Source organism: Tachypleus tridentatus, chromosome 11, assembly GCF_004210375.1.
Source record: "Tachypleus tridentatus isolate NWPU-2018 chromosome 11, ASM421037v1, whole genome shotgun sequence".
NCBI lineage: Eukaryota > Metazoa > Arthropoda > Merostomata > Xiphosura > Limulidae > Tachypleus > Tachypleus tridentatus.
Window position 1 is genome coordinate 64921194 of NC_134835.1, and position 26299 is coordinate 64947492.

The 26299-nt window shown below is 32.4% G+C and overlaps 1 protein-coding gene across 8 annotated transcripts in view; it reads left to right on the top strand.

The window, feature by feature from the left end:
- Positions 1-26299, top strand: part of LOC143232331 (myosin-VIIa-like) — a 163724-nt gene that overhangs the window by 67800 nt on the left and 69625 nt on the right. For all 8 annotated transcript variants that reach the window (XR_013017498.1, XM_076467609.1, XM_076467614.1 and 5 more), the window contains 13 exons: positions 1060-1173; positions 1710-1863; positions 13650-13726; positions 14499-14758; positions 15763-15973; positions 16603-16738; positions 17357-17463; positions 18123-18260; positions 18615-18860; positions 21267-21446; positions 22209-22304; positions 22780-22902; positions 25663-25770. Coding sequence is in view for 7 of the 8 variants with exons in the window: in XM_076467609.1 (XP_076323724.1) it covers positions 1060-1173; positions 1710-1863; positions 13650-13726; positions 14499-14758; positions 15763-15973; positions 16603-16738; positions 17357-17463; positions 18123-18260; positions 18615-18860; positions 21267-21446; positions 22209-22304; positions 22780-22902; positions 25663-25770 (1950 nt within the window). In the remaining variant the exon portion in view is untranslated. The remainder of the gene's footprint in view (positions 1-1059; positions 1174-1709; positions 1864-13649; positions 13727-14498; positions 14759-15762; positions 15974-16602; positions 16739-17356; positions 17464-18122; positions 18261-18614; positions 18861-21266; positions 21447-22208; positions 22305-22779; positions 22903-25662; positions 25771-26299) is intronic.

Consider the following 26299-nt stretch of genomic DNA (forward strand, 5'->3'; position numbering starts at 1 on the left):
CAAAAAAATGAAAATATTGTAATTTTTCATCTTGTTTCAATTAATTTGCACAAAGGTGTAATTGTTACATTGAGTGGCAGCAACTCAAAGTGGATCTCACTAACAATATCCCACCAAATGTTTAACAAGAATTTCCTAGAGTGAAGGTCCATTTTGGGCTGTCCTTCAGCCAGTTTACCTGCACTGAGCCATTGTCTTTGGCACTTAACATTTTTATAATATGCCCATTTTTCATCTCCAGTCACTAACCTGTCCAAAATAAGGTGAGTTACATTCATGAGAGTGCAGAGAAGTTCTTCTAAGGTTGACCCATTTTCCAAGTTTCGACATCTTTCCAAGCTGCTGCAGATTATGGTGAACTGTTGAATGGGTTGAATTAATCTTTTGTGCTAGTTCTTCAACTAGTCAGCGCAATCTTCATCAAGTGCAGCCAACAGCAAGTCGTCATTAAGCTCAACAGGATGACCTGAACGTGGTGCATTACTTAAGCTGTAAGTCACTTTATCTGAACATCTGAAACAACCTTCAACATTTTCTTTCATTGAGAGACTCTGCACCATAAAAAACCTTGAATCTTTTGTGTAGTTTCTGCTGCACTATTGCCTTTTTTAAACTCGTAAAGCATTATATGTCTAATGTGCACATCCATCTTCATAAGGGTTTATTTGATTAATGATCTGACAAAGTGGAGTTGGGTTAGTTTCTTTTATTTGTCTGAACATTTTTATACACGTCCTACTATATATTTTAGTCATTAAAGCTTTCTATAAAGACAGAAATGATGATGCACTTTCTGTATTAAATATTTGGACATTACTTATGGGATGACCTGATATTTCCATCAGCAGCACAAATCTATAACATTATTCTTGAAATGTGATTATTTCTTAGTTGCTATGGTTATGAACAAGTACTTGGCCTTTTAGAATCTAATCATAAGCTCAAGTGGCTGGAAAGAGTATTATTTAGTGAAGTATGCATTATGAATGAAAAGTTTAAAACTTAAATACTATTTTTTTTATTTTAATTTGTATGTTGTTGCTTATTTTTGGAATCAAGGCTGAAGAAGAGAGGAACTATCATATTTTCTACTGCATGTTAGCAGGAATGCCAAAAGAAGAAAAACATGTTTTGTATCTTCAAGAAGCTACCAAGTATAATTACCTGATACAGGTTAGGCATTGTGTAGATCAAAGAGGAAAATGCAGTATTACATATATATATCACACAGAGATAAAACAGTAAAATGTTTTGTTTATGGTTGATAAAAATAGAATTAGGTTATGTTATATGTCATTTCACAGGTAGAATAAAAGTGAAGTAACATTCTATGTTACATGTAACTAAGACAGTGTTATGAAATGCAATATTCATGATGGTAAGAAACCCACTTGAAGTAGAAGTGTATCTCAGGATGGCTGGTATGGGTATTAAAATATTTATTAAAATAAAGTAGAGAACAACGTTTTGACCAACATTGTTTTCTATTTTTCTTTAGTAAAAGTTTTAATACCCATACCAGCCGTCGTGATATACACTTTGACTTATTTTTTTGTTTTCAGTTTGATTTTTCTGTGGCAGTCCTATTATGAAAATCTTTATCTGTTTTACTAATTTTTACAAATTTATTTGTGGATATTATGGATTTGCATTTTAAAATCCTTGTTATTGTCTGTCTTTTATGTTTGTTTAATATTTCCTCTATTTAGGGTAAATGTATTACCTGTGATGCCAGAAATGATGCAAAAGATTTCACAGAAATCAAGGCAGCCATGAAAGTATTGATGTTTACTGATCAAGAAATTTGGGAAGTTATGAAGATTTTAGCAGCTCTCCTTCACTTAGGAAACATAACATACAGAGGTAAATAAACATTCTGCACACTAATGGAAGTTACTTTTTATCTAGTGTTCATGTGTGTATCTCTTTTATATCGTGGAACTTTTTGTCTTATTTCAAGTATATGAAATTCAAAGAGCATATGGGTGGTTTACTATTTTATTTTCAATAATAATTAGTTTATTATTCTTGTGTGTGCATTTAAAATCTAGTATACAAGTTCCAGTTTATATTATGGAGAAAAATATATTTCCAAAGTAGATGACATCCTCAGGATTATGGGTCATTTTCTAAATTTTAAGATGGCTTTTATAAAAGATGATTTGTTCTAAAACAACTAGGGCTTATCAGAGTTTTTTTTTACAGAAATGCTTTAGTAAATCAAACTGAAATTGTAAAGTATAAAATTTACCATGATGTACACTGGTTATTATAATTATTGCCAGCTTCAGCAAGTAGTTCTCACTAATTAATGGGTTTTTCATCCTATATCATCAAACATAGGCTTAGAATAATTCAAACCCTCAAACAAATATCTAATTTTTTATACTATTTAACACAAGAAGGGTCCATATGGCTGTATATTTATACAGAAAAAAAATTACTCATTTTATAGTTTCCCAATACTTTTATTTTTGAATATTGATGTTTAGATCATTAGACCATAATTGGTAACATTATAAAGCTATACATAAAAAAAATATTGTTATTTTTCACAATTGATCTCACTTTTTGTCCATTTCTCAATATCTTTTCTAAGAGCAATTACACTGTTTTTGTAATGTTAATTTCTAATTTTGCAGTTGATAATGTAAGATTTTATTGCACAATTGTTTTATTTGTTGAATTAATTCTTTTTGTAACATCTGCAGAAAATAGGCAATTTTCATGTGATCTTCCATTATTGCAGCTAAAAATAAAGATGAGTCCACGAAACAAAAGCATTTGTGTAAATATGGCTAACATGTAAAAAATTAACAACTGTTTTTATTTTAATTGAATAAGTCCTTACTATTTAATCAGAAATATCATTCCATCTTTGGTATTGTAGTAATCCAGGATCATTGTTATTTTTCTTAGCTGCTTTATTGGTGCAAATTTCTTACTGGTTATGCACAATACTTAGCAGCAGAAATATGTTGTATTCTTTGGATAATATGAAGCTTACAGTAGCCAATTCACCTATAGTAAAAGATATTGAGGATTTACCAGATCCCTTTACAAAAAACTTTTTCAGATAACAGTTTGACTGTATTTTCTATTGTACCAAGTAATGTTGATCACATGTTTATCAATTACCTTCTCTTAAATGGATAGCTATTCTCCTTCATATCTACCTTCTGTATGCAAATATTTGTTTCTCATGCCATAGGCCTTGAACTCCTACATATCTCAAACTCAATGTGATTCCACTGCACCTTTCATATAAATCATCATGCAACAATTCTACACCAATAGGAGCGTAACACACCCTCCTGATCCATGTGACACCCCCTATTTGATTCTACAAAACAATTATTAACTACTGTTAATTTTCAGTAGTAGTTTGCCAAAATAACTTACCTTTGTTTATTGATTTTTGTCATTTTTTTACTTCTTCGCAGTTTTAGATGAATTCTGAAGTTTGTATTTCACAACTTCTGATATTTCTATCACTTCTTCAAGTTCCAGTACACAGCCTTAACCCTTTAACAGTGGGAATGTTGTAGGTAGCAGCATCAACTGATAATGGCTGCCATTTAAGTGTTAAAGTCTGGGAGGCTGGACTGAGGATTTTTCAGCTAACATTTGTCAGGAGATTGATTATTATATGAATTGTCCTTATTCTCCCCAAAATGTTTGGGTTCCTACTGCATCATTTGAACCTATTCATGACAAGGAGAAATTAAACAGCCTTTTCCATCCTACTATGCCTTCCCATTCTTCACCTGTGGCATCTGCTAAGGCCTAACTCTGTTTTTGTAGATATGCTTTCTTAGGTATATTCCATTTTCTTGTATTACAAATTAATATGATACTGTCTATTTCATGTTACGTGACATCTACTTTTAGAGTACCTGGTTCTCTTTCCTTTCCTTGACGTCAGGGTTTATACTAAACAATTTGTTTCTCAGTTGAGGGCTGGTACTAGGATACTTCATTCTCCATGGGCATATAATCAATATGATTTGTCTTATCAGCAGGCTGATCAACCCTTTCTTGACTCCTAGCAGTTGTAATCACTTTTGTCAGTGTGGAGGCTGTCCCGTAATATCCTATCCATTTACCCAACTTTCATCTTACCCTTACAGCTCTCCTTCAGTACTTGTCAAACATATACTTCTTATATGAGGAACTCCACCAAACCCCTTAAGGGTTTTGAGGAGATAGCATTTTCCTCCTTATCTCTGCATTAGGGCAATTGTTCTATTTGGTCCTATCACTTTACACGCAATTTTATTAGAAAGATTGCTGTCTTGTTACAGGTTTGGTTTGTTTAATTTTAACTTATCTTTGTGACTTAGAGATGGTTCCTTTACGCTACTGGTTTGTTGTTGAAGATTTTCCTGAATCTTAGGAATCACATGTGGATTCTGTGATATAATTGTTTCTTGTCTTTTAATCTCCCATCCTTTACCAGCTCCTACCACTAGGAGTTTGAATTTTCATTGTTTGTCTTGACATCAGATTCATCATTGCCAACAGTACCTGTTATTATCAGGTCTTTTCTTTCCAATGGGAACACATTTGATCAATTTTGTTTCCCTGTGGTAGGTATTCGTTACTAATTCTTGGGTGACCAAGTGTTTGTAAAAAGGATTTTCATTAATTTCCTTTCCCCACCACCATTATCTCGTGTACCAGTTTACTTCCTATTAACTCAGATTCTCCTACCAGTTTGTATCTGTCTGTGGCTATGCAGATCCTTCTATCTCAGAGATCTATCCAGCTTGTCAGCCAGTCTTTTCAAGGTTTTTGCTCTAGACTTTTTATTGTTTCCAAAACATATCAAGGGACTTGCATCCTGTGATCCTTCTGTCCTTCCTCTGCTAATTTTTGGAAATTCTTCAAGTTACCATGGAGTCCTTTATCATACTTTTATGGTTTTATTTTCCAGGATGACTATGCTAAATATCCCAAATTCCTATCTTCATATTCCTATTTCTTGTTAGTTCAGATGCTATCTTTAGTTTATTCACAACAGGGTTATGTATCAGTTTCATGTTTAGCCTTTTGCATGTGATTCATCACTGTATGTATTTTTTCAGGTAATCAAGACCTTTGCCCAATTTATTCTTGCTTCAGGGTTGTGTTTACACCACTACATTGTTGACTGGCTTCTGTTAGTTCATTCCAAACTAAAGTCTTCTCAGTGCACACACACATCTGCTACTGATAGTTGTTAGTTAGATTATCAAATTAGAAAAGTATTTCCTTTTATCTACTAAGTATTTTATCCACCTGGGTGTATTTTTCAGCACTCACTTCATTCGAGCCTGATCTTCTTCACCTTTTGTTCTGTTTTTCTCCATGCACTACTTGCTTCCTCTGTTTCTCCATGTGAAGTTCTGTTGCTTTTGCAGACTTGGGCTTTTCTGGAAGCCCTTTTTACTTTGAGTTGGGCACATATGGATTTTCGTCAGTGGACTCTGCATGACCAATGGACACTTGCTTGGGAGCTCTTGGACTCCCAAATAATCCTTCCTTCTGCCCTTACAAACAATTTCCACTGATGGGTAAACAAGGATAACATGATTCCAAGAGTGGAGGCTTCCTCCACCTTGTCCAGATTTGCATCTGCTCACAAATTCTTCACTCTAAGTTGAGGAACATGGAGACATCAATAGGGGACTTCTGGACAGTGATCTCAGATCAAAATGTATTACCACATCAGCATTTAGAAACTTCTGACAGTATGGCATGCTTTGGTTCATTTTTTGCTTCTGATACCAACTGAAACATCATGCTCCCTTTCAACAGTTCCACTTTTGTGTCCTATAACAATCCTTTTGTGTCATATTCTAGATGCTTTTTACCTTGTAGAGAACTGGTTTTCAAGACCCCATCAGGTTTATCCTACAGAACAGTCTTTCAACCCTCAGGTTTTCAGGTGGCTATGCAGTCAATAGAATACTCCTCCTCTGGATGCTTTTGCTACTTCCTTCCAATACCATGTTAACTCTTTTTTTTAGACTTTAGTTCCTCATCTTTAGGCCATGGCAGTGGATCTTCTCCCTCAAGACTGAACCAACCATACCTTTTGTGTTCCTACCAGTTTTGTAGACCTCCTTGTCATGGAGTTCTTCTGGAGTGTAATGTCAATATTGTTCTTCTCTGCCTTCCACTCTCTTAGTTTGTCCATGTTTAACATGTCCATTCAAACTTATTTCTACTCCTTTTAGTCTATGGGCATCATCAGTTTGATATATTTACGATCTACAGTTATGACAGAAAGTGTTCATGCCCTTGCGTCCCTAGTAGTTTTTGCTCATAACTTAAAAGTATCATGATTAGGCTAATAAACTTACACTATATTATAAATATTATACTAACACATATCTACAAAACCTTTATGTAAATTAAACGACAAATAAACTGTTTATAAACAAATAACCAAAAATAGGAGGAGCAGAAAGTGTTCATACATTTCAGAACGTGTGAAAAAAAATGATATTCTCGTAACAATTTTGTTTAGTTTGGCAAATAAACCACATTATATCATTCCAGAACCAGACACTGGGTTCATAATTATTGGAATTTAGCAGGCAAAAAATTTACTTCCGGCAAATTAATGCCATTTACATCGTTATCTCCTTGGTCATCATGGTGAACAGGAAACAACTGTCCAGTGATTTAAAAAACCAAATTATTGTAAAATACAAGTCTCGTGTGTCTCTTTCCGGTATTGCTACACAAGTTACTGTGCCGAAATCTACTGTTCAAAGCATAATTGCCAAGTTTAAGCTTATAGGATCAACTGCTAACCTCCCTCGTTCCGGACGCCTCACCAAAATTCCAGAGAGAACTAAGAGGAAGGTTCTCAGAGAAGTTAGTAGGCTATCTCATTCATCTCACGTAATGACATACAGAAACTGGTAAGGGAAACTGGGGTTGAAGTAAGCCTCTCTACAGTTACGAACATGTGACACTCTTCTGGGTTCAAAGCATGCCGTCCTTGTAGAACTCCATTTTTAAAGCCTGTTCATTTAGAAGCAGAATTGAGATATGCAAGAAAGCATGTAGATAAACCCTTTACTTATTGGAAGAGTATTCTTTGGTCAGACGAGACTAAAATCAAGCTTTTCGGCCACAATGATGTTCGCAATATGTTCCGTAAGAAGGGGGAATAAAATCTTCCAAAGACCACCATCCCTACAGTTAAAAACGGAGGTGGCTTGATCATGCTATGGGGTTTCTTCAGCTCTTCTGGTGTAGGCAGACTTCACCGCATCAATGGAATCATGAAAAAAGAAGAGTACGTTGATATATTAGGCACTTATATCAAGAATGATGCTCAGAACTTGTGGCCTGGGCATCGTTGGATTTTCCAGCATGAGAATGACCTTAAGCACACGTTGAAATATGTGCAATCCTGGTTGCAGAGGAACCATATAAACATTTTGGAGTGGCCATTGCAGTTACCCGATCTCAACCGAATTGAAAACTTTTTGCATGAGTTGAAGACCAGGGTTCCTCAGCGTCATTCGAAAAACTTGCAAGAGTTGGAGACCTTCTGTAAAGAAGAATGGAAGAAAATACCAGTCAAGTACTGTCAAACGATCATGGAGGGCTATGAGAGAGATTGTGCCAAGTAATTCACCTTAAAGGCTACACAACTGACTGTTAAAGTAGATGCACGAACACTTTCTGCCCCTCCTATGTTTGGTTATTTGTTTATAAACAGTTTATCTGTCGTTCAATTTACATAAAAATTTATGTAAAGGTGTGTTAGTATAATATTTATAATACACAATACTTTCATTATCCTAATCATGACACTTTTTAAGTTATGAGGAAAAAACTACTCATGATGCAGGGGTACAAACACTTTCTGTTGTAACTGTATGTTTCACATACTTTTTTACATTCCACATATGTCCTCCTTAATCCAGATCAATATTTTCTACCCTAAACTTCAGCAGGTCATGAGGACATACTTCCTTTTTGTCAGTTTCACTTCCATTCATTTTTCACCTTTATTCCTGGTCTCATATGAATAGCATTCTATCTCCAGTTTGCACAATTCATTGTTACCTGGCCCACATGGCCTTCTTTAGTGATCCCCACTCCAACTTTTTTCATTCCCTGGCATCGTTCATCTATACATGCATTTTCTCCTTCCACCATTTCCAGTTGGGTTTGGCAAATTATTCACTTTCAGATGTCTTTGTATCAGACCATTTTTTTTACCTGGCATCTCACTTCTATCATCCATTAAAGGAAATTCTTCAGTAAGGCTTGTGGACTATATCTTATGTGTAGATCTTAAAGTGTCTTCATTGGATAGCTGTTTCTTTTTTTTGCTCCCAAAATCCTTCAGCCTTTCACCATCCTTCAAACTTTTGTGCAGCTGTGACTGGGTAATAACCACTACCAGTAACACACTCACTGTTGTTCTATAGTAGGTTTCCTCACAATTTATTTGCTTCAAAAATATGCCTGTTATGGACCCTACTAATTCATAAACATGCATTGGAAAAGCAAAAGGAAATAACTGTCCATCTCTGCTATACTTTTGATTGAATAAATAAGGGATGGTCTGCTTTTCAGAACAGGGTTTTTGTAGTTACCTGTTGCACTGTCACTGATGTCAACGTTTCTCAGGGCATTCCACTGCATTTTGTTACCTCACCATCCTGCTCTTCTGGTGCCACTTTTCAGTTCAGAGCTGCTAGAGTGGTGGACCATGGAGCCCTCCTGAATATGGTTGCTTTTATTTAGTGGAGAGAAGGGCAGTGGTTTTCTGCTGGTGTAAATGGTGTTAAATTCTCCAGTCATGTGCTTCACCTCTATGTAACATTCCAGAAATTATTGTTGCACCCAACTTCTGCATGGTTGTACCTGGAGGGTATGGTTACTATCTAATTTTAGAGGTAATCCACTTCTTTGCATTGTGCTCCAAATTCTGTGTGGCCCTGTCCAGAGAATAATGTTGACTGGGGTGATAGTTTTCCCCCCTATTGATGGTTCACCTCAGGGAGTTTTCACTGCTTAAGGCTGATGTTTTGCAGTGAGTGCTGGTTTGATTGAGTTTCATGTGACCTGTCATATTGGCACATCTTTCCCTACCAAGATTTGGATGTTGGGTTCCTAGATGTATGGTTTATTTGTGGATTGGTGCACATGCTCATTTCATATATTGGTTTGCATAGTATATACTTCTATTCTACTTATCTAGAGGTGAATCCATTGTGAACCATCCTCTTATCAGGGTTCAGAGGTTCTATTCCCAGTACCACCTGGTTTTGGAAGTGGAGTTCACTGGCTGCATCATGCCATAGCCACCCTACAATTGGATCACATCCATTTTAGCTTTCCCAATATTTGTGTATGCACAGCCTTTCATCAGTAGGATTGAAATCCTGGTATACTGGAGTTTGGATTTCAACCTACCAAGTTTTCTCTCCCTCTTTGGTTGTGCTCCTCCTTTTTTATGCTGATGTATGTGTCACCTCTTTCCTAAATGGGCAAAGTGTCCCTGGTATAGAAGTGGTCCAGTCTCCTATGTGTGTTCTTCTCCCAAACGAGATTGTACTTCAGGGATGTTAATTGGATGCTTTCAAAAGATACTTCTTCCTATCCCTTGCTACTGTTCCTCCATTTACTCTAATGTGGGATTCTGTCTCTCCATATCAGAAGAAGATATGTATGATCCCGGAACTTATTAATTTCCTATACTGAAAGTATATTTCTTATGGGTTCTTATCTTCTCTAACACTTCCTACCCTTCCTCCCTACTAAACACTGGTAGTTCCTTTTCTACCTAAGGTCAAAGTGATAGTTTGGTAGAATTGAATAGAGGGAGTCACATGTATCAGGACGGTTTGTTGCACCCCTATTGGTTCAGAATTATCAGGAACTTCCTTGGCTTTCTAGAATTCTACCCAAGGTATATTTCTAGCAATATGATGAGTAATGTGAAAAACTCTTCAAAAGTGCAGAGTATACAAAACTTGTTCTGCCAGGCATAGGCCAATTTGAAGCCCACACACAGCCTATTCATTTAACATTTATATGATCAATTATTTTCTTTGTATGCCTTTTTTTAAAATAATTATCAACTTGGACCTATTTTGGAATCTAATAGTATCAATTACATGCCAATGCTTTTGAAAAAAATTGATCTACCAGTGTTCCAATTCCATAAATGTTCAATTACTTTGTTCTCTGGTTTATAAACATCAGCTAGTACCACCACACAAAAGAAACAATCCAGTTTATTGAAATTCAGGTACTCAGTTTTTCTTTCCACAGCCTATTCCTCCTTATTTCTCCATTTAAGTATTTTTGTGCATAATATTGTTTTTGATGAATACAGATAATGTTTTGTCAGTATTTCTTTCTGCACATCTAGTTGGACCTTTTTTTTTTCTTTGCAAACATTTGTAGATAACTTTTTCCCAGTTGACAGTTGTTTTGATGTTATAAACCATTGCATTTCTTTATTTTTTTGGCAAATGTAGTTCTTCATCATTATTCTCATAACTTTCACTTGGAGTCTCGTTTTCATCTGAGCTTACAATATTAACGTTTCATCAATGAACAAATAATCTTTGATACTTGGCACCATATGATCATATTGTGATATTTCTGGTTTAAAAGAATAATGGCTTCATCTTGAGAGATTTGAAATATACGATAGGAAAAAAGAGAAAGTACAATGATGTTTAGTGAATATATTTAAATTCTGCATATTTTGTATTCAACAGTTGTCTTACATTTATTCCTGGTTGGTGATCATGAAATGAGTGTAAAATAAAACTAAAATCAGCTTGTAATTAAAAGTGAATTTAAAACACAGTAACACACAGCAAAAATCGATCCTGATTCTCCAGTTAGGTTCTCCCAGCCCCAATTTTCCAGAGTCCAACTGACCCTAACCTCTATCCTTAGGTACCTGTCTATCATTCACCTCCTAACCAAGGCTATTCACTGATTCCCTGCAGGATTTTTGGATAAGATCCACACCTTCATATTTTCAAGGTTAACATGTTTTTCATCTTCAGTTTTTTTTTCCATCTAAACATGGCTACTCTGATCCTAGGTAAACCAACTCCTGCTTATTTTTGATCCTAAGAATGGCAACATATTTACACAAATCTCAATTTGGAGATATACTTAGTCCTTGAATTCACAAATGGAAACTGTGTGAGAACATTCTTCCATTTCTTTTTTAGTTTCCAAGTTATTTCAGCCTTCATCTGCTCCTGAACCTAATACTGTTTCCCATTCCACACCTTCTCAACCTTTCTCAATTTCCAGGAGTTCAGCAGTGAATCATTGCATTCCTCACCATAGAAACATGTTTCCAACAGTACTGATGACTTTCCAGTGGGTTCTGTCAGGGTAAGTGCCCATCTGACCAGATTTATTCACAATTAGCAGGAGTTAATTTCGAATTCTTGGGTTCTTCAACTGCTGTTTGAGGATCTCTTCATTCACTTCTTTTCCTCCTTTATCATCAACAGATCCTTTTTGTCCCCCACTCATGATTTTACATCTCTATGAAGTATTTCAGTCTCTTCTTCTCAAGGTCATTATCTTACCACTCATTCCAAGTTTTTACTCCAGCCTGTTTGTTGTTTCAAAAGAGTGCAGGGACTGGCATCTAATGATGTATTTTTATCGGCTTAATCATTTCATAGCACTTTCTTGTTTCTTCAGGGAGTCTTTTCTTACTCTGCTGTGGATGATAAGGGCAGATGTTGCAGATGCACACCCCTTCATTCCTATTACCCCACTTATCATGCATTATTTTTTTCAGTTTGTCCACAAGGTCGGTTTTACCAGCTTCACTTGCTGCCCATTGAGCTTCCACAACACCTAATGTATTTTGTTGAGTGTTCAGGGTCTTTCCTTGTTTACTCCATGCCCAGGATCTTAATTTTCATTATTTTATGAATGAATGACCTTTTCTGGCTCCATCCAAACCAGTTGCACGTGAAGCAGTTCATGTAGAATAGATCATCCAGGTGGAGAAGTCCTTTCTTTCACTTATGAAATACCTTATTCATTTAGGAGTCTTTTTCAACTACTACTTAAGTCAGGTCCAGCCTGTTTCTCTTCATCTATGACCAGTGAAATTGTTACTCATCAAGACACCTCTTCTACACTTCTCTGTCGATCTTCATTACCAGTTTTTCATCTTACACTTTCCACACTCCATCTTAATGTGTGGCTTTTGTCTAGTTCCTTGCAAGGAGATCAGAACTATCTACACATGTGGTATCATTTGTGTCCCATAGAATTCCACTTTTTTCATCAGAGTAAGTGCCAAACCTTTCAATACTGGTCACTACATCATTGTTTCCTTCCTTAACAATCTTCCATACATCATATTGCAAAAATTTACCTGACTGTTTGATAATTGTTTCTCAGTATCTGCCATAACAGGATATTAAGCAACCTTGTCCAACACGTGCTGTTTTGGCCAGATACTACAAAATTTTTCCTATCCCATTTTTCCCTTTTGTTACATGACTTCTGGATCAGTCATCCTTCTTCCGCTACAGTATTGCTAGATTAAGATATTAATATGGTTCTCCACACATTCACCCATTCAGTAGAGAATAGGACAGTGATGTTCTGCTGGTGTAGATCCTCCCAGTGGCTCATAAACTGGAGCAGATCCATCAAAATGTAGATTGCAACTCTAGTTGGGACCGTTATCCTACCATCTCCTGAATGTTAGTTCTCGGATGGTAGATTTTGGATTGGGGTTGGACCAATCAACATAGGTTCTTGTGTATCTGTTGGTATGGAGTTCTTGTCCTACCAAGGACACAATTAACTAGTTGGTCAAGCTACTCCCAGTATCCCTCCTCCCTCAAGCTGTGGCTTGAGATTTCAGTACTGTAAAGAGCTGAACTGACTGATATGTATACTAATTGGCTGATGTACCTCTGACGTACCACCTGTGAGTCATAAATGGTAAGTTCTGGTAATGCATATAAATAGATGAAGAACTAGAACCCTGTTTGATTTTTAAGTTGAGTGAACTACTACATGGGGATTTCCCTGCCTATCATTACTCAGATGTTGGGTTCTTTAGTGGGTGATGTTGGTTGCAAACTTGCAAACATGTGCCCTGTCTAAACAGGTATTTGCCTCTACTAACACTTCCCACCATTCATCCACACTTCTGATTAGACTGAATAATATATAGTAACCAGCATCAGAATGTGTGTCATGCTCCTGTTATGCTAGTAGAGGTAAATATACATTGGAAATATATTTTCAGCCTCCATGCTTTGGCCCTAAAACTTAGTGTCTTTATTTATATTTTAATGTTTTATTGCTCATATATTTAATAACAAAACTTATAATTTTTCCTTTCTTTTAAATATATGATAAAGAAATTACAATTTAATTTTATTTAACTTACAAATGCAAGAGATCAAGCTCAGCAATATTTTATGTTCTAAGTAAAAAGTGAACTAGAATTTATATTTTTAATAGATTAGACTAAAAGTATAATTTATCTTACATTATGTAAATTTCACTCATAGGTTATAATTTTAAAACAACTTCTTCTATATAGTTACTTGTAATTTATTCTGATAAAATGTTGGAAAAAATAATATTATTTGTTTTTACTAATATTTATTTAGCAACAATGGTGAATAACCTAGATGCTACTGAGATTACCAATTCTAAAGCTGCCACCAGCTCTGCAAAACTTTTAGAGGTAATAAAATATTTTTATAGAAATTCTTGTATGGGTCTTTTGTAGGAATTTCATGAACCACTGGTGATTTTGCTGATAGTGATAAAATCATCAGAACAATTATGTTATAACCTACGTAGGTTTTTATCATATCTTAAAGGCACATGCATATTTTGTTAAAAAATTAATTTATTTTTTTTCATATGTAGTAGAGTGTGATGGATAAATTTACAAATGTTTATCAAGAAAAACTTCTAAAAATTCTTATTGTGTTTGATTAGAGAATATACTTAGTCATATTCAGTAAAGAATAAAATAAGAAACATATATGTGTGAATGGGATGCAAATAACACACAAAGGTTTTTTGTTTTTTTTATGAGAAACATTCTTAACATACTTTAATCTGCACCATTTTTATTATTTACATCAGTTTACAGATAGTTGTTTAACATGCCAGATTCTGAACCTAGGTGTCCATGGTTTGCATCCTGTTGCATCCTAATTTGTGTTCCACACAAAGAAGTTGTGAGAGCATTAAAAAAGTAATGGCCATACTTCACTATTCAATTAGAGTAGCCAGGAACTGCAAGGTTTGTGGTTGAATAGCTGCCTTCCCTCAAGTCTATCAGTTTAAAATTAGGGAGAGTAGCAGAGGTGGCCCTCCAATTTAATATGAATATCCATTCGAAGTCTATTTCTGTTTGACAGTAACATATGGTAGTGTAGGTTTTTCCTTGTTTTTATTTTGCCTTGTTTTATTTTATGCATATATGTATATTTTGTTTACTACAGGTTAATACTCAACATCTTATTGATGCCTTGACAACAAAGACAATATTTGCACAAGGAGATTCTGTAGTATCTACAATGAACTCATCACAGGCATTAGATGTCAGAGATGCCTTTGTAAAAGGAATTTATGGACGCATGTTTATATGGATTGTTCAGAAAATTAACTCTGCTGTGTACAAACCCAAACACATAAACTCACCTACAAGACGTTCTATTGGTGTACTCGACATTTTTGGCTTTGAGAACTTTATTGTGAATAGGTAGAAAACCTGAATGATTTAGTTTTATTAATATATTACAGTGATCAAATGTTGGAGATTAAGAGCATTTCTCAAACAATACTTTCAGAGTTTTACTTACATTTACACAACCTTAAATTTTATGCTAAAGTTTTAAATGTCAATGTTTGCTTGTTCTCTTGTGGGAAACAAATGTTCTGTTACATAAAGAAAAACAATAGTAACATACTAAAAATATCTGTGTTTTAACAACTTAATATGTTATTTGTCATAAGATATACACAGTCAAGTCATTCATGCTTAGAGTGGCATGTTAATGTGCATTTTGTTTTGAAAATCAAGCCCGCTACCTATTTCATGAAAAATAATTGCTTTTTGGTACTGATCACCTGATCTTTTCTTCAGTCAGTACTGCTTCTGGCTAAAATAATGAGTTATATAATATTTAAAGTATGAAATGACTGACTAAAATTTGTACCATGATTTAAAGCCCAGTAGACCTAGTTAATAATTACATTTCACATTATACTTAAATTTTTTCACATCATAACAGTTGTTGTTTCAATTGATAATATGAATAATATCTAAATTACTAGTTGTATTCTCTGTTGTATCCCAAGTGGCATGATGAATCCTGATAGTAGGTGAAAAGCCTAATTAACAATGGATATGTAAGATATGATATAGTTTACTTATTATTTCATAATCTTCTTTGCTTTCACTAATAGCTTCTTAGAATTATTATGAATCAGTTGGTATTTTTATTCTAACCTTGATTAAAATAACTATATATTATTTTGAATAACCTGCAAACTGTTTTAGACTTGATCGTTACAGTGATAAATTATAATGAATGCTATAATTTACATTTTCTCTTATAGGATTTAGAAATGGTTTTAGAAAACAAAATTTTTTACACCACAGTTAAGTTTTTAGGAACCTGTTTTAGTAGACTCTTATCAGACTTGCTTTATTGATAGACTCTACACTTGATGATTTTAAACTCTTGGTGTGTATTTGTTTAGCTTTGAACAGTTTTGTATCAACTATGCCAATGAAAACTTGCAGCAGTTCTTTGTGCGCCACATCTTCAAGCTGGAGCAAGAGGAGTACAACCTAGAAGGTATCAACTGGCAGCATATAGAATTTGTGGACAACCAGGACACCCTTGATCTGATTGCCATGAAGCCTTTGAACATAATGGCTCTTGTGGACGAAGAAAGCAAGTTTCCCAAGGTAACCAGAAGCAATTAAATTTGTACTTGCATAGAATGTAGAAAGATAGACTGGTATTATAGTTTTGAAATTTTAAATGTGTTTTAATGACTACAGAATAGTAAAATTTGAAACAAAGTTAAAAGTACTATATTAGGTAGCTATGAAACCATTTAATTACTCAGTATGCTATACTTTTATAATTTTCAAGTTCTTTTTTGGTACTATACTGTTTTTTATTCGTTATGAGTGTTATGAGAAAGTAAAACTTGTATTGCATGAGATAAAACTTTTATTATAACTAAAATTTTCTCTCAAGTGATAATACTGTTCTTCAACACAAATATGTAATAACATTTATCTTTTTTTCAGAGATGTAGATTTAATCTGTTTCATTTTCATCTTTGCCAGTAAGAATTAAATGAAACTTCTGATGAAAGTCATGTGTATGACATATGTGATGCAAACAGTTATAAATCTATAGTGAAAATCTCCTATTTTATTCATGCAATATTTAAATGATATTTATAACAAAGTTGCTTGAAAGTCTAAAGAAGAGAAAACAGAATTAACAAATGGATAACAAGACAGTTTTAACAAGAATATCAACATGTGCATATGCAACATATGTTGTTGTTTTTTTCTTACAGGGCACTGATCAGACTATGTTAAATAAACTGCATAAAACACATGGCACTAACAGTATTTACCTTAAGCCAAAATCAGATCTCAACACATCTTTTGGAATTGTACACTTTGCTGGTGTAGTTTTTTATGACACAAGAGGTGAGTTTCAACAAGGATATCATTTTTAAATATTACATTATGCTGTCTTAAACAAAGAAAGATTTTGTTTGGAAAGTAATTTTGACTTTACTAAAACTATAAGTACAATAATATTAGTTTTTGAATAACACAATTTTTAAAAACATTTGTCTCCTGTTAAACTAAAAAAAAATTCTTTAGTGGCTGAAACTCTAGTTTATATCTGTTGGCAAAGACATTACATAGAAACAGTACTCTTCATTATTTTGTTTTAAAATAGATAGTGTAAATAAAGTAAGAGGACACTCTAAATGAGTCTTAATACAAATTAATATGATAATGATAACATTCATTAATATAATCTGTGTGAAGATTTTAAACTTGAATATTGTTTTATAATTTTTTTTATCATATAACATCTTATATGAATAGTTAAGGTTATTTGATTGTAGGCAAATTCTGAGAAAAGCAGCCAGTATTTAGCTTGATTACCAACCAAATAATTTGTTTGTTACTTACTTTATGTTATCATTTTTAGTGTTTTTAACACAGCCTTTGTTTTATTTTCTTCCACTTTATTGTTTATAGTGTTTTTACACAATAGTTTTAATTTAAACTGTTGATGATTCTGATTTTCAGGCTTTCTTGAGAAAAACCGGGACACCTTTAGTGGAGACTTAATACAGTTAATTCAAGTCAGCAATAACAAGTTTCTTAAGAATATCTTTTCAGAAGACATGGGAATGGTAATGTGTTTAGCTAGTTTAGGATTCCATGGATAATATATTTAAAATTCAGACATGAAAAGTCAGTAAGATTTCTGTTAGGATGTTATGTTTTAAATGATGCAGTAAATAACAATTTGATGAACAGTTATCACCAAAAATATGTTTCACAATAAAAAAGTTTTAGTGTATTTGTATAATCAATGGAAGAAAATCATTTTACACTTCATATTTTGTATCTTGAAAGGGAAATTTACTGTATTTCATTTTTAATTGGTGATAATTAAAAATAGTACAAAATAATCCTTCTTTTTTGGATATAATTACAAATTTCATCTTGATTTGAAATGAGATAAAAAAATGTTAGAACAAAATGAAATACAGATTCAGATTTCATACTTGATAATCTAACAATTATATAAACAGTGGCACTACATTAACTTAAAAAGGATGAATTATTTTACGCTGAATGCTGTTATTCTTATCAAATCAGTTAAAAAAAACGAACAAATATTCAACTAGAAGCTCAGGACTAATGAAATAAATTTGTATATTTTTTGTTTAACATATACTGTTAAACCATTTAAAATAACCTGAAAAGTAACTTGAATATTTTGCAAGTTGTCAAAAAAATTTATTGTGTCATTAACTAAAATATTTAAAACTATTGTTTTATAAAGGGAACTGATTCCCGAAAGAAAGCATTAACCCTGGGGGCTCAGTTCAAAAAATCTCTTGATTCACTGATGCGTGCTTTAGGCCAGTGTCATCCATTTTTTGTAAGGTGTATCAAGCCAAATGAATTTAAGAAGCCAAAGGTAAGGAATATTTAGGATCAGTCTCCATTTTATATAACTAAAAATAGGATTCACTACTTTGATACATGTCTGTTTTATATCTTTAAGATATTCCCAGTTTGTTGGTATTGTAAATATAATAATAGTTGTAACAGGAAAAAAAATTAATTTATTTATACTTTATAAAAAGTTATGGATCTATAGTTGTACAATAATTTTAGCAGCTGTTAAATTTAAGAAATTTAAAGTGTAGCATAAATATTTTTGTACAGTCTTATTGATAGAGGAACTGTAATACTATAATATACATATAATTTTTTTTTGTAATCTAGGTGTTTGTAAAAGTAGCAAATGTTTGAAATTTTATTTTTCTAGATGTTTGACAGGGAGCTGTGTTGCAAGCAGCTGCGTTACTCAGGAATGATGGAAACAATTCGTATAAGGCGAGCTGGATATCCAATCCGGCACTCTTTTAGAGATTTTGTGGATCGTTATCGATTCCTGATCTCTGGAGTAGGCCCATCACATAAAATTGACTGTAAAGCAGCTTCTGCAAAGATTTGTGCAGGAGTACTTGGAAAAACAGATTTTCAACTTGGAAAGACAAAAGTTTTTTTAAAGGTTAGGAATTTTCATAAATAATGAGCAGGATGAAACATAGAAGGAAATTTAAGGCTTTTGATTAAGATAAATATTAGAAAAAACTTAATCTATGCAGTTATTTTATGTATTTTTTAATATACAATTTGATTTTAAAGTTGAAAGTCAGTGTCACAAAAATAGTTAAATTGTTAAAAAAATCATTTATATTTATAAGAACATTTTATTAATTAAGTTATTTATCCATGTAAGTGATTACACTTGTATTTTAAATACCATAATAGTAATAAGATATTGTAAAGTATTAGTATCTTGTACTGATTATACCAGTGAATAGTAATTGAAATGTATGTTGAAACTCTTAAATGATAGGAATTTCAAGACATTAACTCAATATTCTCCACATAAGTTAGCTCATTTTTATGATTATTCTAAAATCGTCTGTGCATGATAAATATTGATCGTATAAGTTGCTGGATCAATGAACCAATCAATTTTACTTTTATTTGAAGCATTATCTTTTGGAACAAAAAGCTTTAGTTTGAAAATAGCAAAATATACTAGTAAAAATAGTTTTGGAGCTAAGTTTCATATAACTAATTCTTATCAATAAAATATTGCAAAAAATACAGATGATGTATTGTAAGAGCACCCTATTGTGGCCAATTGAAAGAGCTGCTGTTGAATAAATAGTCTATAGAATAAAATTAGAACGTAAAAAATATATACTTAATTAATTATAATTACCACTAGTTTGATTTTCAGTTTTGATCTGTATTTAAAGCTTGCTATGTTCAGAAGTTAATATTAACCTGTTGACTGCCAAGTATTTCAGCTGCTACAGCAGGTCCTATGCTGGTTTTTTTCAGCAAAATTAAGTAATTTTTAAAACAGAGGAAGTAAGCAACAAGTACTATTTTTTCTCTAAGCCAAACTTATAGTAGTACACAAAATGAAGAAATATGTACAAAACATGAAACAATAACTCGTCCGTGGCACTGTGTTACCAATCGGCTTGGACGAGTTATCTCGTCTACGGCACTGAACAGGTTAAATTAGTGTTGTTTGTTTTTTGTAGGAAAGACCTTTTCAGTCAGTTGTTTGTTTTTTTCTTGGTCAATTTATTTCTTAATCTTTTTATTTATATTCTTTGTTCATTTTGAAAGCTTTTAATTCTTGTTGCTGAATAGAACTTTGAGGTTAGGAGTGATGATTTGTTTGCTTCAAAATGTAAAATCAGTAATTGTTGTTACATTTTGTTTTAAAATTCAATGGTACACTAACTTCCTAATGTTCAGAATATCCTGATTTCTTTCAACATTGTTATTGTTACAGTTGTTGTATAGTATTCAAAATGCTGATTTTCAGTTACATCACTTAGGTACCCAGCATATACTGTAGGTGAATATATCTAACTATGCAGATACTCTTATTTATATTAGCTATTTATTATGAAAACATCCTTTCAATGATAATTCATTAAATAAACGTGTTCAGTGACCAGGTGTTAAATATAACTCCTTTAATGTGATTTGGAATCTGCAGTTCACAGGACTGAAGCCTGTGCCAACCAGGCTTATCCTTTCAGCCATGGGAATAATATGGTATGTTACTCAACTCCATTATATGTTGGTAAATAGTAGTCCAACAGTTAGCAGTGGGTGGTGTGGAATGGTTATCTTTCCTCTGGTGTATCACTTTCAAATTAAGAGTGATTGGTGCAGATAACTCCTGATTAGATTTGTGTGAAATTAAATAGAAAAAAATCTTCCTTTTTGTAATTTAATGTGTTGATGCATTGACCCCAAAACAAAGAAGACAGTAACAGAAAATACAGTTGAAATGTAATTGCTATATTCATGGCCACATATAAGATACATGTTTGTACTTCAAGGGAGCACAGAGGCCAATATATGAATCATAATACAAGGTATTAATATACCCATCTCAAACTGGTAAAGATCATTTTAAAAAGTCACCTGACTGATAAAGCTCAGAATAACAGAAAAATAATTAATTATACATAACAATATTTTATTTTGATGCAAAAAGTAAGGAAGCTTACAAGATCACTTATATGTTGTCGTCTTATAATTTATAGTATGTGCTGTTGTGTTTTTTTTGCTGTTGTTATGATGAAATCAAAGTTTAATCAGTACACTAAGCTTCAAAGCTTTGTACTGTATGTTATATATATATATATATATCTTTATTATTTGCATCATAATTCTCACATTTGGGTATTAGATCAACTTGTTATTGCATATGATAACCATATGTGATATACTGAATACTGTGATGATAATAGAACACCAACATAATATCAGATGTAATGGGTGTGAAATTTTGAAATCAGTGATTATTCCACTTTAAATGATTTGTTAAACCCAGTTGGCTATTCACTCACTGTATTTCTCTTATTGTCAGGATGCTCATGACCTGTATCTGGAGCAGGAAAGGGATAGAGTTCTGACTCGTAAGATTCTTATAATTCAGAAGACAGTCCGATGCTGGTATTATCGGCGAAAATTTTTGAAAATGCGACAAAGTGCAATTGTCATTCAACGCTTCTGGAGAGGATATATACTTAAACGACAGTTCCTCATTGTATGTGTTCTTAGCATTTATTTTAATGCCTTAAAAATTAGTTTTAAAAATAGAAAAGCCTTTAATAATCGTTCTTTCTATATCTTTGTCATTTGTTCCATTGACAGCTTTTAGAATTTTTTTGAACAATTTTTGTTGACCATGCACATGACCATAAACTAATTAACAGTCCAAAGAATAATTTGAAAAATCAAACTCTAAGCTCAGATTGAACACTCTTAAAATGAATTATATACTCTTACATGTATTCTAATTACTGAGAAAGTTCTTTTGTACTAATGTTTATATCATTATAAAAATACAAGTGTAAACTTATCAAACTTGATTGTGCAAAATTAATTCAAGCATAGTTGATTTACAGTATCTTAAAAATTCATTTTTCTAGGTAACAGTCTTTACATATTTTTATTTTTGGACTAAACATTTGATCTTAATAAAAAAATTATAATTAAACAAAATCTCCAAAAATATTTATAAATTTTATATTTTGTTAAAACTTTGACAGAAATAACCAGTCTAAAGAATACCTGATCTTAAAGTTACCTTTATTTAATTTTTTTTTCTGTTTTTCTCATAAAATAAATTAACAAACTATGACACAGAGCTGCATCAACAGAATGTTTTAATTGCATTCACCTGTTTCATTCTACCGTTTAAAGTCACTTGTAATGTTTATTGTTTAAACTGACAAAATATTAAATCATGTATTATTTGAAAAATAAAAAAATATTATTTTGATATATATTTTATATGGATTGGTAGATGAGAACTGGATTTCAGAGGCTTCAAGCACTAATACGTACTAGAGTGCTTGCTTCACGCTTTAAACACTTGAGAAGACACATTGTTGCTCTACAGGTTAGTACTCTTAATATATAGTTATTAAATTATTTGTGGCTTAGATTAACATTAAATTCTTAAAGTTGGATATTTTAAACATTACACTGTGTTTTATGTATCCTCACAGTTTTATGTTAAAAATAAATTTCATTTTGATATTGAAAAATTCAACATTTGTAGTATTACACATTTAACTCTGTAGATTAATTGTGTGTCCCACAATAGTATTAGCTAAACCTACAGTATTACTGTAAACATTATTATTGAAATATATGAATTCTTTATTTGAATCTTAAAATAATGTTAATTCATATATTTATTAGTCACTTTGTGGTTAATCCATTAACTTCCGTAGAACCTGATATTTTTGTCATGTAAACTTATAATGAATACCAGATTAGATACTCATTTTTCCATTCATAAGGCATGGTAAACATTATGAATAATAGTTTACATATGCACTGCTTTACTTGTAAAAAACATTATAACACAGGCTCGTTGTCGTGGGGTTGTGATTCGTCAAGAAGCTAAGAAAAAAATGAAAGCTATTGTAAAGATCCAAGCGTGTGTCAGAAGGATGATTGTTCAACGTCGATATTGGAAAGTTAAAAGAAAGGTTCAGTTTTACTTCATAAAATATTTGTAATAATTTCTGTCAGATTGTTCTTTATTATTGCATCAAACTTTTTTTTTTTCAAATATTAGTGGTTATCACACAACATATGGTTACTTTTGTATATACTTTCTTTTTATTATTTCATTTTGTGCAATGTTTATATCACTAATTACTTGGCTTGATCCTTGGCCTGAAAAGTTTGAAGACAGTGTCAGATTTCATTTAATTTTAAAGTTGTATAAGCTGAAATTGTTTTAAAAAGTAACATAGCTATTAACCAGTGCTAATACCATTCTGTTACAAATAACACATGTTGTAGACTATCTTTGCTATGTTGGAATAGGTAACACATTATTTGTGAAGTTTACTGATTTTATATACAAATATAGCTAAGTTCTTTTCCATTATATTGTTATTTTCTTAGTGGAAAGCAACATACCTTTGAGATCAAACTCTAGATTTTAATATTGTAACTTTTCAGATATAAAAGAGGTTTATAAACTTATGCTGCAACTGAAATTTTTTTTTTTAATCTTTTAGTTAACTTTTACTACTGAAATATTATTTATTCAAAGCTAACAAGAATATGTAAAGTGGAATAATACTGTAAAAAAAAGAATATTCTTGAAGAATAAGCTTTTATAAACAAATTATAAAGTTTATTCAGACTGGTATATTTTCCAAGTGAGAACACTGTATCTTTGTTATGTACAGCTGTGATGGAAACTTACACATATATAACAAAGATATGGCTTTTTCACTTGCTTACCTGGCATTATAATATGTGACCATCTTAGTTTTGCTTATGTTTCACCAAAAGTAATCATATGTACATTCAGTACATAAGTACTTTATTCAAATTCATAAATTTAGTAAAAAATAGAAACAGTAATAAAACATCAGCTTAATAAATCACAAAAGATTAAAGAATTAAAAATCATAACAATTCGACAGGCCATGCTTATCGATCATTCTAAAGAAATTGAGTAAAACTGTATTCAGAGTACTGTGTATGGATAATTATGACAACACTGTCTTGTATATTTAGGTTCAAACTGATTTAGAAGGATCAACATCTACAAGCTAATTAAAAAAAAAACAACTTCCTGATATGGTTGAGCTGAAATCTCATTTCATTTTTTATATGAGCATATTTTCTTTTGTTTTACCCCCGTCGCGCTAAACATGCTCGCCCTCCCAGCCGTGGGGGTGTATAATGTGACGGTCAATCCCACTATTCGTTGGTAAAAGAGTAGCCCAAGAGTTGGCGGTGGGTGGTGATGACTAGCTGCCTTCCCTCTAGTCTTACACTGCTAAATTAGGGACGGCTAGCACAGATAGCCCTCGAGTAGCTTTGTGCGAAATTCCAAAACAAACAAAACAAACAAATCTTTTGTTTTAAGACACCTGTATTGGTTTCATATACACACATAATCTGCTTCAGTATCTGAAGAGTAAGTCTAAAAGCTTATAATGCTAAATACTAAGTTTGAATATATGTGGTGGACAAAATATGGATAGCTCATTGTGTAGCTTTGGGCTTAACAAGAAACAAATGATTTATCAATTACTTTGTGTTGCAGTGACAAAATCATTTTGGTGAAAATTATTTTGATTGATCAAGGTTAATTTTGTGGTTGGTTATTTGAACATGTAATGATTAGGCTATTTTCTCAACATCCATTTGCTGACAGTAGCTTTGTGTATAGCATAGTGATTTGTTACATGTGAAATGAAAAAGGCATATCCAATTGTTGGATTTTAAACAAAATGAGATACTTTATTTGAAATGAAAACAGAAGAATGACTGATCACAGAAGTGGTAGTGAACTACTGCATTATGAAGTAAAAAAATATAAAATAACTATATAACTGCATTCTCAAATAACAGAAGAGTACACAACCATGAGATTAAAGTAAAACAAAGACATCTCTTTCAAATTTGAGAAAAATCTTATTTAATGAAAAATCAACATGAGTCTAAAAATAGTTTTCAAATTACAAATGTTCTCTGTAAATGACCAATCAGATAACAGACAGCAAGATGTGGGAGTATTTCTACTCCATGTGACACTTATTCATAATACAACTTCTCTCTTTAGATGACTGATCAAATGAGAGACAGCAAAGCATAAAAGTATCTTTACTCCATGTGATAGTTGTGAGGTGGTTCTCTACACACAGTATAAGGCAGAATATAAGCACCTATTCCATAAAACATTAGATTAGTTTCTTGACCAGACAGCTCACAGAAAGTTAGCACTTTAAACTTAATTTACTACATGAACTTGTCTGAAATTTGGATGTCCCAGATTAGAATTCAGAAAACTTTTTAAATTTTGGGTATTAAATATATGCTATCTTGGAGTGAGATATGTAGCATAAAAGTAAAATCTAAACAAAGAACATGTGGAAGTCTATGTGTATAAAATGTAAATAAAAATGAAAGAGATAAAGAGGATCAAGGAAAGTGTAAATGAATAACAAATGGAAGGATCAAGTGAAAACTTTAACAAAATATAAAACATAATACATATTTTGTGATAAATCTATATGTAGCTATTTTTCAATGTGATTTTCACTTTGAAAGAGAGGAAACCATGTATGTATATGTAGTTTTGTGTAGTTCTTTAGTGTTTTGTCTTCAACTTTTTACAGTACAGATGGTTATTTAATTTCAAATGATTAGTGATTCTGGTATTGTAACAGGCTGTGAGATCTTAATAACTGTTTCTAATATATGGACTTATGTTACCACAGCACCAGTTAGTGAAGGAAGCGTTGAAAAACAGAAACAAAGAAGAAGCAATGCTGAGAAACAAAATGAATGCCAAAAAAGCGAAAGAAGTTGCTGAACAGAAATACAAGGTTTACAGCATTTTACTTAAATTTACATACTTTTATTTATTTATTTATTGTTTAGTACACCAATTAACCACTTTATGTGGTTACCCTCCTAGAGTCTGATTGGATTACCTTTTTGCCATAACAAAAACTTGAATGTAACATAGACTTGGTAAATGGCTGGAAGTTTTCTTATTATATATTAGCCTATTCATCAAATAGTATGTACTGCAGTTGATTCAGAGATGCTAGTAGAATATTATAGTGTCAAATATGCAACATTCAAATTTTTTTCTTAGGTGACTAGTAATTACTGTGAGCAAAGTAGATAACTGAAGCTACTGACATGCTCTTTGAATCATTTTTCGACAACACAAAAATTATCAATTGCTCAAGATCACTTGTTATCAAAGTGGAAATTAAACACGTCGTTGTGATTATGACTGCTAATAGTGTTTAGTGACGTATAATCTTCAGGGACAACAAGTGTCCTATTGGTCCATTATTTACGCTGCCCAATCCACTAAAATAAACTAAAATTATTTTTCAAAAA